The sequence below is a fragment of the Falco naumanni genome, chromosome 6, assembly GCF_017639655.2.
Source record: "Falco naumanni isolate bFalNau1 chromosome 6, bFalNau1.pat, whole genome shotgun sequence".
NCBI classification, from domain to species: domain Eukaryota; kingdom Metazoa; phylum Chordata; class Aves; order Falconiformes; family Falconidae; genus Falco; species Falco naumanni.
Window position 1 is genome coordinate 74,073,000 of NC_054059.1, and position 13,294 is coordinate 74,086,293.

Sequence of the window (13,294 nt, forward strand, 5' to 3'; positions counted from 1 at the left end):
GCGGTGCGGTGGGGGTGTGGGCGTGGCCATGCAGATGAGGCGCCGCGCGGGCTGCTGGGGCTCGTTCCCGGTCGGGGCCGGCGGCGACCACGGGCGTCCGCGGCGTCGTGCGGGCGCGTGGCGTCGGGCAGGCGCGGGGCGCGTGTCGTGTCGCGTTCCGCGCGCGTGTTCGTCGGTGGCCGCGTTGTGGGTGCGCGTGCGTTGTTGTGCGGCGTTGTGTTGCGGGGTGTGTGTTCATACTTACCTGGCAGGGGAGACACCATGATCAGGCAGGTGGTTTTCCCAGGGCGAGGCTCATCCCCTGCACTCCGGGTGTGCTGACCCCTGCGATTTCCCCAAATGCGGGAAACTCGACTGCATAATTTGTGGTAGTGGGGGACTGCGTTCGCGCTCTCCCCTGGCTCAGTGGTTGAACAACAGATGCTGCGCTTTCACAGTAGTTCCCAGGCAGCGCTGTACTGCTTTTCGTGTGCTCCGTGTTCAGGCGCTGGTCCGGTCTCGCTGGGGACGTTTCGCGCGGGCCAGATCCCGCCCAGGCAGCGCCACCCCCCCCCCCCCCCGGGAGTCGCCTCGCGCGCACCGGGTCGGTTCGCTCCACCCGGCTCTGCATTATCCGTTCGCGGGGCCCTGAGGCGCCGCGGGAGCCGGTGCAGGATTTTCCTTTGACGAAACGTGCGAAGGGCTGCAATGGCGGACGAGAAGGGCTTTAAACCCCGCAGGATGTTCAGCCGTCAGCCCCTGCAAACGGCCACCCACGGCCCCGGGGGAGGTGCCGACGCCGTCGCCCCGCTGCCCATCACCAGGTCAGCTCGCTGGGAAGCGGACGAGCGCGCACGGAAAGTGGCTTCAGCCGCGTGAACTGTCCTCGGGCAACTCGAGACCCTCCCCCGAGCAATGCCGCCTCCTCACAGAGGGCGCCCCCCCGAGAGCACGCGAGGGGGTAGGAAGACGAGCGCTGTGCAGTTAAACGGAGCCCAGGCGCGCACGAACGGCGATTTAAAATGACGATCGCGCGACTGGGGCCGGGCCACTGTCGCTTGGCGCGTGCCAAGTTTCCCCTCTGCTGGCAGCCCTGGGGCTGTGCGCAGGTAACGAGCGCACCAAAACGTGCTTGCAACAGCGCTGGAGTCGCTGCCCGGGCTGTTTCCTCTGTTGTTCAACCACTGAGCCAGGGGAGAGCGCGAACGCAGTCCCCCACTACCACAAATTATGCAGTCGAGTTTCCCGCATTTGGGGAAATCGCAGGGGTCAGCACACCCGGAGTGCAGGGGATGAGCCTCGCCCTGGGAAAACCACCTGCCTGATCATGGTGTCTCCCCTGCCAGGTAAGTATGAACACACACCCCGCAACACAACGCCGCACAACAACGCACGCGCACCCACAACGCGGCCACCGACGAACACGCGCGCGGAACACGACACGACACGCGCCCCGCGCCTGCTCGACGCCACGCGCCCGCACGACGCCGCGGACGCCCGTGGTCGCCGCCGGCCCCGACCGGGGACGGGCCCCCAGCAGCCCGCGCGGCGCCTCATCTGCATGGCCACGCCCACGCCCCGCCCCGACCGCCCCGCCCCGGCCGCGGGAGGACGCTCCTGCCGGGGGCCGGGGCCGGGCCGCGGGGCACCGCCGCCGGTAACGTCCGGTCCCACCGCCTGCCGCGGGCGCCTCTGCCGGCCCGGCTCCAGCCGCCGCCGCCTCTCGCCACGGACACCCCCCGCACCCTTCCCGCGGCCCCTGGGACACCGGCACCGGCACCTCCCGGTGTTGCGCGGGGCTCGGCCGGCCAGAGCCTCCGAGGGCCGGGCAGCCGGCGGAAGGGTCGCAGGTGCCCTGGGAGCACGGGGGCTTCCAGCGCTGGGCCCCCCACCCCATCGCCCATCCCGGCCGCTGGGCTGTATGAGCCTTCGCAGCCGTCAGTCCCAGCCCTGCTGCCTGCCCCTCTCTTTCCCCCAGCCCCGGGGCAGGCGGTGCCGCGTACCCGTCGGCTCCAAGGCAGCGTCAGCTGAGCCCTTTCGTGCACCGCCACCGCGGTCAATACGCCCAGCTGTGCCCGGTGCTGTCCTAAGCAGTTCCTCATCCACCCCCCACGCCTGGGGGCTGTTCCCACCGGCCCAAAAATTTTCTCCCGGTGCCTCAAGCAGTATCTGATGCTCACCTCAAATGTTACATGCAGCCGCTTCTGTCCTTGGGCTGGGCTCTGTTGTCCAACCGGCCCCAGCCCACGAGCAGCGGCTCCGGTCTGTGGGCACCAAAATTCGTGTCACTGTGTCTGTGAAGCTGGACCGGCAGCACCAGCAGCACCCCCACCATGGCAGGGCCTCGGCGGCAGCTCCTGCCCCAGCCAGTGCTCCATGCGGGGGGATGGCTTGTGCAGGTGGGGGAAGTAGCACGCGTGGGGCATTTGCCATGTTGTTTGGTGACATGTAACCGGCCGGTGGGTGTGTGAAGCACAAGCAGGGACGGTTTTGATCCAGAGGCAGCCCAGGATAAAACCCCAAGAGCCCCAGCAGTTCCCGTGGCAGGACAAGGTTTAGGAGCACAACCAGCAGCACCCAGACACCGGGAGGGGGGTGAGGGGGGGGTGTTTGCGTTTGCCGAGGGAGCACGAGGGCGCACGGGGTGCTGGAGCTGGCGGGTGTGGGGCACTGTGACTGCGGGTGCTGACCGGCCCCTTGCCTTCACCGTGGAGGGCACAGAGGCTTTCAGGGCACCACGTGCTCATGAGCCACCCCTCCACGGGCACCTGCTCTTGCCGTGCCGCTGTCATTGCCCAGACCCCACGGTCCCGGCACTGGGGTCCCTGGGCTGCATGTGCTGTCACCACAGACCGTGTAGGTGCCGTTGTGTGGAGCCGTAGCAGAGCCCAGCACGAGCCAGTACCGCCCAGTGGGGTGCAGCGGCTGCAGCTCCCGCCTTCCCCTCTGCGGGCTCAGCCGGCTGCGGAGCACAGCCCGTGTCCCCGAGACACCCCCGGCCCCCTCGAGCACCCCCGGGCGCCCCCACGGTCCTGGCCACAGGCCCTGGCGCTGCCCTACGGGTCCCCTCCCGCCGCTGGCTCCGCTGTGGCTCCGGCTCCACGCAGCACCGAGAGATGCCGGTGTCCCAGGGGCCGCGGGGCCGGTCGGGCCGCCGTGAAGGGGGCGGGGGGTGTCTGTGGCGAGAGGCGGCGGCGGCGGCTGGAGCCGGCCCGGCGGAGGCGCCCGCGGCAGGCGGTGGGACCGGACGTTACCGGCGGCGGTGCCCCGCGGCCCGGCCCCGGCCCCGGCAGGAGCGTCCTCCCGCGGCCGGGGCGGGGCGGCCGGGGCGGGGCGGTCGGGGCGTGGGCGTGGCCATGCAGATGAGGCGCCGCGCGGGCTGCTGGGGGCCCGTCCCCGGTCGGGGCCGGCGGCGACCACGGGCGTCCGCGGCGTCGTGCGGGCGCGTGGCGTCGGGCAGGCGCGGGGCGCGTGTCGTGTCGTGTTCCGCGCGCGTGTTCGTCGGTGGCCGCGTTGTGGGTGCGCGTGCGTTGTTGTGCGGCGTTGTGTTGCGGGGTGTGTGTTCATACTTACCTGGCAGGGGAGACACCATGATCAGGCAGGTGGTTTTCCCAGGGCGAGGCTCATCCCCTGCACTCCGGGTGTGCTGACCCCTGCGATTTCCCCAAATGCGGGAAACTCGACTGCATAATTTGTGGTAGTGGGGGACTGCGTTCGCGCTCTCCCCTGGCTCAGTGGTTGAACAACAGAGCTGTAATATCGGTGAGGAATAGTGCTGCTGTAGCTCATACAGCACCCGCGTGCGGCTCTACCCGAGCAGTCCCTCCAGTACGCAGCGCTCTGCCCCAGTGCGGGTCGCGAGGCGCGTGGGTTTGGTGTTGCAGAGCTAGTGGGGGTCTTTGCGCTCTTAACGTACGAGTATAAGGAACAAACCAAACACAGCCTAGCCACCACCCCCGGCCGCTTCACCCCACCCACGGCCAGCCCCCCAGCCCCGAGCCTGGTCTGCGGCACTGGAGGCCTGGCCTGGAGACCCCCCTGCAGCAGGGGCACCCGGGGGTCCGCCCACTCCGTGTCATTCCTCAGCCCACAGCCCGGTTGTGCCCCGCCCCCAGCCGCGCTCCTCCCGCAGCCCGGCCCCAGAACCGCAGCACAGCGTTTTACCACACGAGTTTATTTTAAATAAAACTTAACACAGATGCAGGCTTTGCAACCGGAGTGACGGACCAGACAAGCAATGCAACGGGGAGACGATGGCCAGGGCGGGCAGCAAACCCACCCCAGCGCCCCGGGGGGGGTCCTCAGTGGCCGCGGGCAAGGGGGCTCCGCAGCGGGGAGAGGGACGGCGCCGTCCCCACGCCGCGGGGGGGGGGGGGGGGGGGGTGTCAGACCGTCTTCTGGCCCGCGGGGGCCAGGTGCCCCCCACCGCTGCCTGCACCCTCCCGAGCAGGCAGGCGGCCACGTCGTCAGCCGGACTGGGGTTTCTTTTCCACCCTCCCAGGAACCTGAAGCAACAACCTCCCTCGTCCGAGCCGCATCCCGCCCGCCCCGCCCCCCCCCCCCCCCCCCCCCCCCCCCCCCCCCCCCCCCACCGCAGGCTGCCGGGCAGGCACCGACCCCCGGGCAGTGGTCCCGCGGCCGCTGGCTCCAGCCCACCTGCCCCCCCCGGGCTGGCAGGTTGCAGGCAGCACAGGCAGCCCACGAGCGCACTCCACCCCGGGGAAAACACCCTGAGGACTCGGTTCTCTCCCTCTCGCTCTCACACAACGGGGCAGGCAGGGACACCGGGGCGGCTGCAGCACTCACATCGGAGGGGTCAACGGAAATAAATACGGGGTGGGGGTGGCAAGGGCCGGGCACGGCAGCCAGAGCCCGTCCCCACCTGCCGGCATAGGTACAGCCGTGCTCCTCGCTGGATGGACATCTATTTATTATGGAGACTGTGGCCTCCCACCAGTGAGGCCGCGGGCTCAGCTGCTGGAGACCGTGATGGCATGTGGACAGTGCAGGGCGAGGCGCACAGGCTCAGACCTCAAAATGTCTATGGTGGGGGAACGGCGCGGGGTGGCGTGGGAGCGTGCCGGGGCTAGTACTCATCCTGGTCCTCTGGCTGTTGCTCTTCCAGCTCGTCATCCTCTGGTGGGGCAAAGCCCTCCTGGCAGGGGGGCACGGGGGGCCATCAGTCCAGGGGTTGTGTTGTGTAGGTGCTCCTGCTCGCAGCCAGCTCCTGCCTCAGCCCCACCACCGCCCCCCGGCATGGTGCAAGGGCTCCAGCAAATCCCAAACCCCCCTGCCCCAGTCACCCTGCAAATGAGGCCGGGAGCAGCCATGGGGTCTGGTCCCAGGGAAACCCAGAGAGCAGGATGAGGGACTGGGGATCCTGGTGACAGGGGTGGGTAATGGTGCCCGGCCCTCACCTCTGTGGCGTAGAGGACGCTGACTATGCCGGTGATGATGGGGCTGTTCTCGTTCTCATGCTCCTGGCAGATCAGCTCGATGTCCCGCAGTTTGCTGAAGTAGAAATCCCGCTCCTTCTCCAGCCCGTCCACCGTCAGCTTCAGGTCCATTAGCTGTGGGATGGGGGCGTCCAGAAAGCCTTCAGCCCGCGCCCAGAGGGGGCTCAGCACCACCCCCTCCCTCCCACGCCGGGGTGTCCCCCAGCCCTGAAGGCAGTTGGGTGCAGGCAGCGGCGGGCAGGGGCCCTGCCTACCTGCTGGTTGAGCTCCAGGATCTGTGCATCAGCCTCAGTGCCCCCGTTGCGGGTGGCAGGAGAGTTTTTCCGGAGGATGCTGCTGGGGACGTTGGTGAGGCGGGCTGGGTTTGACGTGTTCTTGGGGCCGGTGGGAGAGGTCCTCTGAGGGACTTGACAGCAGAGACGGTGACCAACAGGTTAATGCCGGCCCCGGGGGACTGCCAGCAGGGACACCCCCCCCTCTGCATCATGCTGGGTGGCAGGGGCCAGGAGGCAACAGCAGCAGGCAGAGCACTCGGGGCTGAGCCATGACTCCGAGCTGTCCTGCCTTCAGCCTCCCCCCATGCCTCAGTTTCCCCTGGCAGATCTCACCCTCAGCCCCCTTGAGGGGTGCTCGTGGCCTGGCTGGAGTTTGCCAGGGACCAGGGGGTGGAGGAGTGTCTGGCCCTTGAGATGCTCCTGTGGGGCCAGCACAGGGAGCCTGTGATCCCCATGGAGCATCACCTGCAGCCAGGAGCAGCCTGGTAGCCCCGCAGCAACTGGGCACCACCGGGGGATGGCAGCCATGGATGGGGGAACTTGAGAGGGACAAACCACCCTCAAGCCTGGAGTGAGCAAGAAGATGGAGGCACTGAGCCCTGCCTGGCTCCTCGCAGGTCCCTCTGCCGTCCCCTCCGACCCAGGTGTCCCTGCAGACCCGGTCGCAGGCAGGCAGGCAGCAGAGCTGGGCACAGGCAGGGGCAGGGGCGCGGGAGGGGGACACGCCTGGCTGCGGGCAGAGCGACGTGGGGAGCAGGAGGGCAGGGGTCAGCGCTTGCCGGGGGGGACCCGGACATTACCTGCAGTGCCAATGGGTTTCTTGGGTTTGTTGAAGATGTGATCACCTGGGTTTGGGGGGGGCGCGACGTCCTGGCCCTGCCGCGCCAGCAGCGGGTTGTACTCCTTCCCATCGTAGTTGGCATCAAAGAACTTCTTAAACCACTGGATGAACTCAAAGTTGTCCTGGAACTTGCCCTTCACCAGCCTCTCCACTGCGATGATCTGGGGGGGACAGGCAAGGGCTGGTGGGGTTGCCCTCAGCATGGGCACAGCCACAGCCATGCCACAGCCACAGCTATGCCACAGCCTGCCCCCCCTCCCCTGCCCCCCCCCCTGGACCTACTTTGTCCACTCCCATCTTCTTGAAGGCGGCCTGCAGCACCTTGAAGTTGTGGATGTACTCGTGCTCCAGCTTGGCCTGGAACTTCACCTTCCGCAGGTGGACGCAGCCGGGAAACAGCATGTCCATGAACTGGCAGTAGGCAGCCCCTGTGCCAGTCCCACACCGTGGCATCAGTGAGGGGGGCCAGCAGCACCCTGCCACTGTTGTCCCCCCCTCCCCGTGTCTGTCCACCCCGCTGGGACCCGCGCCCCACCTGAGCAGAGCTGCTCGATCTTGGTGTAGTTGAGCTGGAGGGAGTCGTTGACCCAGGCGAGCATGTCATGGCGGCTCAGGTTCTCGCTGGTCACCGACGTCGAGTACACATTGACAGCCATGCCCCAGCTGCCGAGAGACAGGCGTCACACCAGCACCGGCACCCCACTGCGCCCCCAGCCCTGCTCTGCTCCGTGCTGGCAGGACTCAGGGCACCCGTCCCACCCGGGGACACCAGGGCCAGGCTGCCACCGGGGACACCGGACCCCCTCACCCCAGCTGTACCCCCAGGTATGGCAGGGGTGGGGGCACAAGGGTCCCTGGCCAGCCCTGTGGTGTCCCACCCAGCCGGGTCCACCCGTGCCCCAAGCCACTGGCAGCAGAACCCACCACAGGACACAGATGTGGCACAAGATGCAGCTCACAGGCAAGGGGTCGTGGGGGGATGTGGGCACCACTGAGGGTACAGCTCCTTCCCTGTGCACGAGGCTGGGGGCCAGGGGCTAGTGCCGGCCCATAAGCAGCTTATGGCCCCCCCTTCCAGCCCTCAGTGGCTGCCTAATCTGCCGGGGCCAGGATTGGGGTCCATTAGAGCAGGGCTTAGAGGGTCAACATCTGCCAGCACGGCCACAAACCCGCTCCCAGATGGCAGAGGGCTCTGCCCGGGCACCGCAGGAATGGAGACCCCACAGCCACTGCCCTGGCATGGCAGAGCACCAAGGACCTGTGCTGCAGAGCTGGGGGCCACTGAGACAGCATCCCACCGGCTCCTGCCAAACACTTTAGAGCAGGGACCGCCCCCAGTGCGAGGGCAGGGTCCCTGTCCCACTGCCCCCTCCCTACGAGCGGGGGTCTCCAGCCCCGCTCCCCCCACGCCTCAGCAGCCGACACGCATTAATCCGCTCTCCCTGGAGAGGGGGGGTTGCGGGCCTCTGGCCCAGCTGCCAGCTGGGGGCCGCCCCCCCCTCACCCACCCGGCCCCGCTCTCCTGCTGCAGCAGCCCAAGGTGCTGTGTGGGACTGGCGAGGGGGGGGCAGTTGCCTGCACCACGCCTGCACCCTGGGCCTGGGGAGGACCCCACCACGCAGGACCCCCTGTTGCCAGCAGACTGGAGCCAGGGGTGCAATGGCGGGGGGGCTGTGCAGTGCTGGTGCCGGTGGCTGCAGCATCCCCAGCTCGCGGCCTTGGTAGCGCCGTGACTCAGCACCGGTGATGCTGGCCCCAGCACCCCCACACAGCCTGGCTGGTTGAACTGCTACCGGCAGCTGAGCTGGCTCGTCCCTCGCGCCAGGCCAGGACCCCCAGCATCCTGTCCCATCCCACCCCACACGGGGCCGTGCTGCTGGCACGCAGCTGGGGGTGTTGGTATTTTTAGCCGCTGGAGCAGCTGGAAATGAGGCCCCTGCGGCTGCCGCCAGCCCCCAGCACAGTGTGGTGGGCACCCTCTCACTCCCCGGCAGCCAGTGAGGACCAAAGCCACCCATCACACTGGCTGCAGTGTCTGTTCAAACGGCCTAATGCTGCCTGGGGTGCAGGCAGGGGTCCCCCCTCCTCCAGCAGCGCTGAGCTGAGTCATGCGCGGCACAGAGCCAGAGCCACGCGCACTGCGGTGCAGCCGGGAAGGCAATGGCGCTTGTCCACTGTTGGAGTGGGCAGGGGATCGGCAGGCGGGGGGGGGGCTGTGTGTGCTGCAGGGCAGAGGGCTGCCTGCCCGTCCCGGCAAGGAGCCAGTGGCTCGCTGACACCACCCCCAACCCCCCCCCCCCGCCCCCCATCACCATCCTTTCCCGAAATAGCCAGGAGCAGCTGCCAGCACCCTGTGCACAGGGCAGAGCTTGAGCAGGGCTGGACTGGGTGCCAGCACCGTGGCCACCACAGTGAGCCGTGGGGCTGGGGCTGGCCCTACTCAAGCTGGGGAGTGCACAGTGCCCGGACCCAACGCAGCAGCCCACAGCTCTCCCAGCACCCTGCCTGTGCTTTGGGGCAGCTCCAACACAGCTGTAGCCATCACAGCAGGGAAACTGCCCCAGCCCTGGGGTGCAGTCCCCTCCAAACCTAGCCGGGGCCGGGATAGGGGCACGGGGGTGGCTGGCATGCCCCAGACCCTTGAGAAGCAGAGGGGATGTTGGAACGCACGGGGCTCACCAGGATGCCCTGTGTGGCGGGGTCTGCAGGAACCTTGCTGGGGGGGGGGTTGAGAAGGCAGCCCCCCCACTGGGGATGCTCCCCAGGCAGGCAAGGCAGCGCAGAGCCTGGGAGCACACCCCGTGTGGTCCAATGCCATTCCAGTGCCAGCACTAGCAGGGTGCAACCCCAGCAGAAACCTCAGCTGCTCCCAAGCAAGGGCTGAACCCAGCACCTTCCTCATCATCATCTCACCCCGGTACGGAACCCAGCAAACAAAGGGCTGGGGTCAAGCAGGAGGGAACAGCCCCCATAGGCAGGCAACGCACCCCCTGGCCACCCAGGATTTCCACTGCGCTTCCCAGCAGGCTGCCGGCATTGGTGCCCTGCGCCTCAGTGCAGCCATGGCCTCCCCTTTGCCAAAGCAAGCCAAGGCCTGTGCTGGCAGCCGCAGGGACAGGTTTCACAGCAGGATGAATTCAGGTGTCACCATGCCAGCCACTCCCCAGCATGCTGCCGCCAGCTGCACCCCAACTCCTGCACATGCTGCCACATGTGCAAGCCTGGCAGGGAGAACCCTGACCCTGCTCCAGCATGCGGCACCACTGAGCACCTGCATGTCCCAGCCCCAAGTGACCAGCATTGAGCTGGAGGTGCCAGCACCACGCAGGGACGCTTGCTGGGGTGCACTGTGCCACCCAGCTCATTTCCAGTCTCTGAAATGCCATGCTGGTCTTCAAAGCCCTTCACCACAGCGCCGAGCACACCCTAGCATAATGACAGGGAATCCAATGCTTGTGCCAGCCCTCCGGCCAGGGCAGGAGCCAGCCCCACCACCTGCCCCAGCCCTGACGCTGTGTGGTGGATGCATCCAAGGCGGGGAGCCTCCAGCTGGGCTGATTTGCATGCTGCCTCTGCTGCCACCTTTTCCAAAAAAACAAACCCATAAACTCAACCCCAAACCTAATAAAAGTAAGAATTTAGCCCCAATTCCCAGCAGGCTGTGGGAGAGAAGCCATTCTGGTGCAGGGCTCGGCACACAGCTGCATTGGTGCTGGGCAAGCAGCGGCCTGGCTCTGCAGGCACTGGGTCCCCGGGGAGCAGTGGCTGGCTTGGCAGCACGGCTCCTGCCACCTGCCCTTGATGCCAGCTGTGCCTCTGCCGTGCAGGCAGGTTGCAGGCACCGGCAGTGGGGGGGGATGCAGAGGTCTGGGGCACAGCCCCCACCACGAGCGGCAGCCCCCCCGCCCCGTGCCGCCTGCGCAGGGCGCCCGGCCAGCCGTGCTGACGGGGCAGGAGGGACGCTTACCGCTGCATTTTAATTGTCCGGCCGCCAAGCTGCTAATCAAGGCCCAACGGCGAACAAAACACTCAGGCGCGTGTCTCTGCCCTGTCCCGCCGGCGCTGCCGGGGCGCGGAGAGGTCGTCCAGCCCGGCTCCTCGTGCCACCGCTGCCAGGGAGCCGGCGGCAGGCACCAGCGTCCCACGCCGCAGCCCTCGCCAGGCCGGCGCGCTCTGGCCAAACAAAGCGGGAGGAGAATGAGGCCGGTGGCCGCACCGGACGTGTTTGCTCAGCACCAAGGCGGTGGTGGCAGCACCAGCTGCCAAGGCCAGGCACCAACTGCACGTTGCTGCGGCTGCCTGGGAGCCGGATGGGCAGTGTCGCCCACTGAAGCTGCGGGTCGGTGCTGGCCCCTCACTGTCTGCGCCAGCCTGGTAGCACCACCGTACTGGGGCGAGCTGGGCTGCTGCGACTCGCAGCTTCTATTTTGGGAGCCATCCCGGTGGCTTCTCAAGTGACAAATAGGCGAGGGGGGTGGCAGACAACTCAGCGGGGGCTGTGCGGAGGGAGCTGCTGCGGTGCTGCCTAGCTGATCTGGCAGCTGGCAGGCAGCTCCAGGCAGCAGGCAGGGTGGCCCAGGTGCTGGCAGGGGCGGCCACTTGCCCCCGACCGCTGGCCATCACAGACGGCCCCCCCAGTGCCATTTCCCCCTACCCTGAGGGGAGCATCCCCATGCTGTGCTGTGCTGTCCATGCCACGCCACGCTGGAGCCTGCATGTGGCAGATAGGTTTGCCTGGGAGCAGGCAGCACCTGGCTCTTTGCCGGGTCCATCCCCCAGCACATTCCCTGTTTTCCCGGCTCTTTAGCAGGCAGCAGCACCCGGCCCGGCCCGCGGTGAGGAAAACCAGTCACTCACGCACTGGGAGCCCGTGGCTCCCGACGGTGGTGTTCGGTGCGGCTGCGGTGCCTGGCTGACAGTGATGTGGGGGAACAGGGGCAGGGTGGCCCACCCTCACGGGTCCCCTGCCTGCTCCGCTCTCGCTAACCTAAATAACTTGAAATAGCAGCGGCAGGAGCATGTGCAGAGCGCGGAGCCGCCGGCAGCGCCTCCCACCGCACTTGCTCCCCCCTTGCCTGCGCCGGCATCCTTATCCTGCACAGCATCCCTGAAATATTAATGCCGAGTGCCTTTTGATGATTCAAATTGGGTGGTTGTTAGAGCCAGCGGAGGGAGAGCTGCTCGTCAGCACCTCACAGCCAGGGCAGGGGACACCCACGCCTGCAGGTCTGTGCCACAGCAGAGCATCCCCCAGCCTGGGCAGCCCCTTGCCAGTGCCAGCCAAGCCCCCTGAGAAGCCCCACACTCTCTGGCCATGCCACACTGATTACCGGGGAGAGCTGTCCCCCACTGCGGCCCCACACGTGTGATGGGAAGGAGCCACTATATGGGCACACAACATCACCACGAAGCCCCGATCTGGCACCCCTTGGCTCCTGGTCACACTGGGGGTACAGGGAAAGTCTTGGGGTGGCACTGGGGGGCCAGACTCTGCACACCCTGTAAGCACCCTGCACCCGGCTTGGGGGACCTGCTCTTCCCCACGTGCTGAGAAGGTCGTTGGTAGGAGACGGGGCTGAGTGTTCTCTGGTGGGGAGCACCGGGAAGGGCACCGTGCCCCCCATCCCGACACGGGCACTGTTAGACGCTCAGGCTACCACCCTGCCCGCAAAGGGCTGCCGGTGCCCAGCTTGGTCCTGGCGTGGCACCGTGCCGGAGCCACTGCCACCGTGCCGCTATGAGGACGAGGGACGAGAGAGCGCGTCACGCTTTGGCAGGTCACCCGCACCAGCCACCTCACTGTCCCGGACTGCTCTGGCCCAGCCGGTACCGCAGGGGCTCTGCCCACCGTCCCGGGAGCATCAGCCTGCACCGGCACCGGGCGGACAGCGCTGGCCCTGCCTGACAGGCGGGCACCCCGCACCCGGCTGAGCTCCGAAGACGCCCGGTAACCGGCAGGGATGCCCGGTAATCGATGCTGCGCGATGCCGGGCGGCCCCGCCGGTGCCAGGACTACAGCTCCCGGCGTGCCGTGCCATGCCGTACCGGGGCCGCGGCCCCACGGGAGACGCAGCCGGAGCGCAGGGGCGGCCGCCGCTGAGTCAGGCCGGACCCCTCCGCCACCAGCACCGCAGGCCCCGGCCGCCCCGGTCCACGGGCCTCGCGTCCCCAGCCGCGGTCCCGTTCCCCACCCGGGACAAGGCCGCTCTGTCCCCGGGCCCCCCCGCCTGTCACAGCCGCCCCATCCCTGGAGGCACCGAACGGACCCCGCCCCAGCCGCTACATCCTCCGGTGTCCCCCTCCCCCGCCGCTCCATCCCCCGAGGCCCCAACGGGGCCCCCCCCGCCCGGTCCCGGGGGCAGCGGCGCCGGCCGGTGTCGGGATGCAGGCGATGGCGGCGGCCCGGTGCGGTGCTGTCCGGTCGCATCCCGCCCCGTCCCGTCCCGCCCCGCACTCACCGCGCTCGGGCCGCGGCCGCTCCGGCCGCCGCTCCGCTCCCTCCGCACCGCGCCGGGCTCGCCGGGACCGGGCCAGGACCTCACAGGCCGCCCGCGCATGCGCCGCCGCCGCTGCCTCTACCCCTCCCCGTGGGCGGGGCCGGACCCTACTCCGCCCCGCCCCCGCCGCCATGGAAACGGCCGGAGCCACGCCCCACCCGCTGCCATGGCAACGTGGGCCGCGACCGGCCCTGCCTCCCTCACAGCGCCCCCTAGGGGCGGGCGTCGGCTTCTGCACGGCCGGGA

At 68.4% G+C, this 13,294-nt stretch overlaps 1 protein-coding gene and 3 non-coding genes across 8 annotated transcripts; 2 read left to right on the top strand and 2 right to left on the bottom strand.

Moving 5' to 3' along the window:
• The first annotated feature begins 236 nt into the window (after positions 1-236).
• On the top strand, positions 237-400 carry LOC121090810. The gene has a single exon (XR_005828733.1). It is a non-coding gene; the product is annotated as a U1 spliceosomal RNA (small nuclear RNA).
• Positions 401-1,169: 769 nt separating this feature from the next.
• LOC121090811 lies at positions 1,170-1,333 on the bottom strand. Its single transcript, XR_005828734.1, has one exon. It is a non-coding gene; the product is annotated as a U1 spliceosomal RNA (small nuclear RNA).
• Positions 1,334-3,544: 2,211 nt separating this feature from the next.
• On the top strand, positions 3,545-3,708 carry LOC121090812. Its single transcript, XR_005828735.1, has one exon. It is a non-coding gene; the product is annotated as a U1 spliceosomal RNA (small nuclear RNA).
• A 429-nt stretch (positions 3,709-4,137) lies between these two features.
• MAPRE3 (microtubule associated protein RP/EB family member 3) lies at positions 4,138-13,151 on the bottom strand. 5 transcript variants are annotated; one of them, XM_040598530.1, is made up of 8 exons: positions 13,010-13,145; positions 10,519-10,724; positions 7,087-7,214; positions 6,834-6,920; positions 6,511-6,712; positions 5,690-5,841; positions 5,397-5,549; positions 4,138-5,134 (listed from the first exon to the last, which is right to left on the bottom strand). In XM_040598530.1, the coding sequence occupies exons 3-8, from the start codon at positions 7,153-7,155 to the stop codon at positions 5,066-5,068; spliced, it is 732 nt and encodes a 243-aa protein (XP_040454464.1). In that variant the 5' UTR covers positions 7,156-7,214; positions 10,519-10,724; positions 13,010-13,145; the 3' UTR covers positions 4,138-5,065. The 5 variants fall into 5 exon arrangements, with proteins under 5 accessions (XP_040454464.1, XP_040454463.1, XP_040454461.1 ...); XM_040598529.1 differs by having other exon boundaries at positions 6,556-6,712; positions 6,834-6,979; XM_040598527.1 differs by having other exon boundaries at positions 6,834-6,979.
• Positions 13,152-13,294: the final 143 nt, after the last annotated feature.

What these genes read in the sequence shown, in the direction of transcription:
- MAPRE3 (XM_040598527.1), bottom strand. An exon ending in AGAAGATGGGAGTGGACAAA is followed by an intron (nt 6,713 to 6,833) that starts GTAGGTCCAGGG and finishes TGTCCCCCCCAG; the next exon opens with ATCATCGCAGTGGAGAGGCT. An exon ending in GCGTCCTCTACGCCACAGAG is followed by an intron (nt 5,135 to 5,396) that starts GTGAGGGCCGGG and finishes CCCCCCTGCCAG; the next exon opens with GAGGGCTTTGCCCCACCAGA.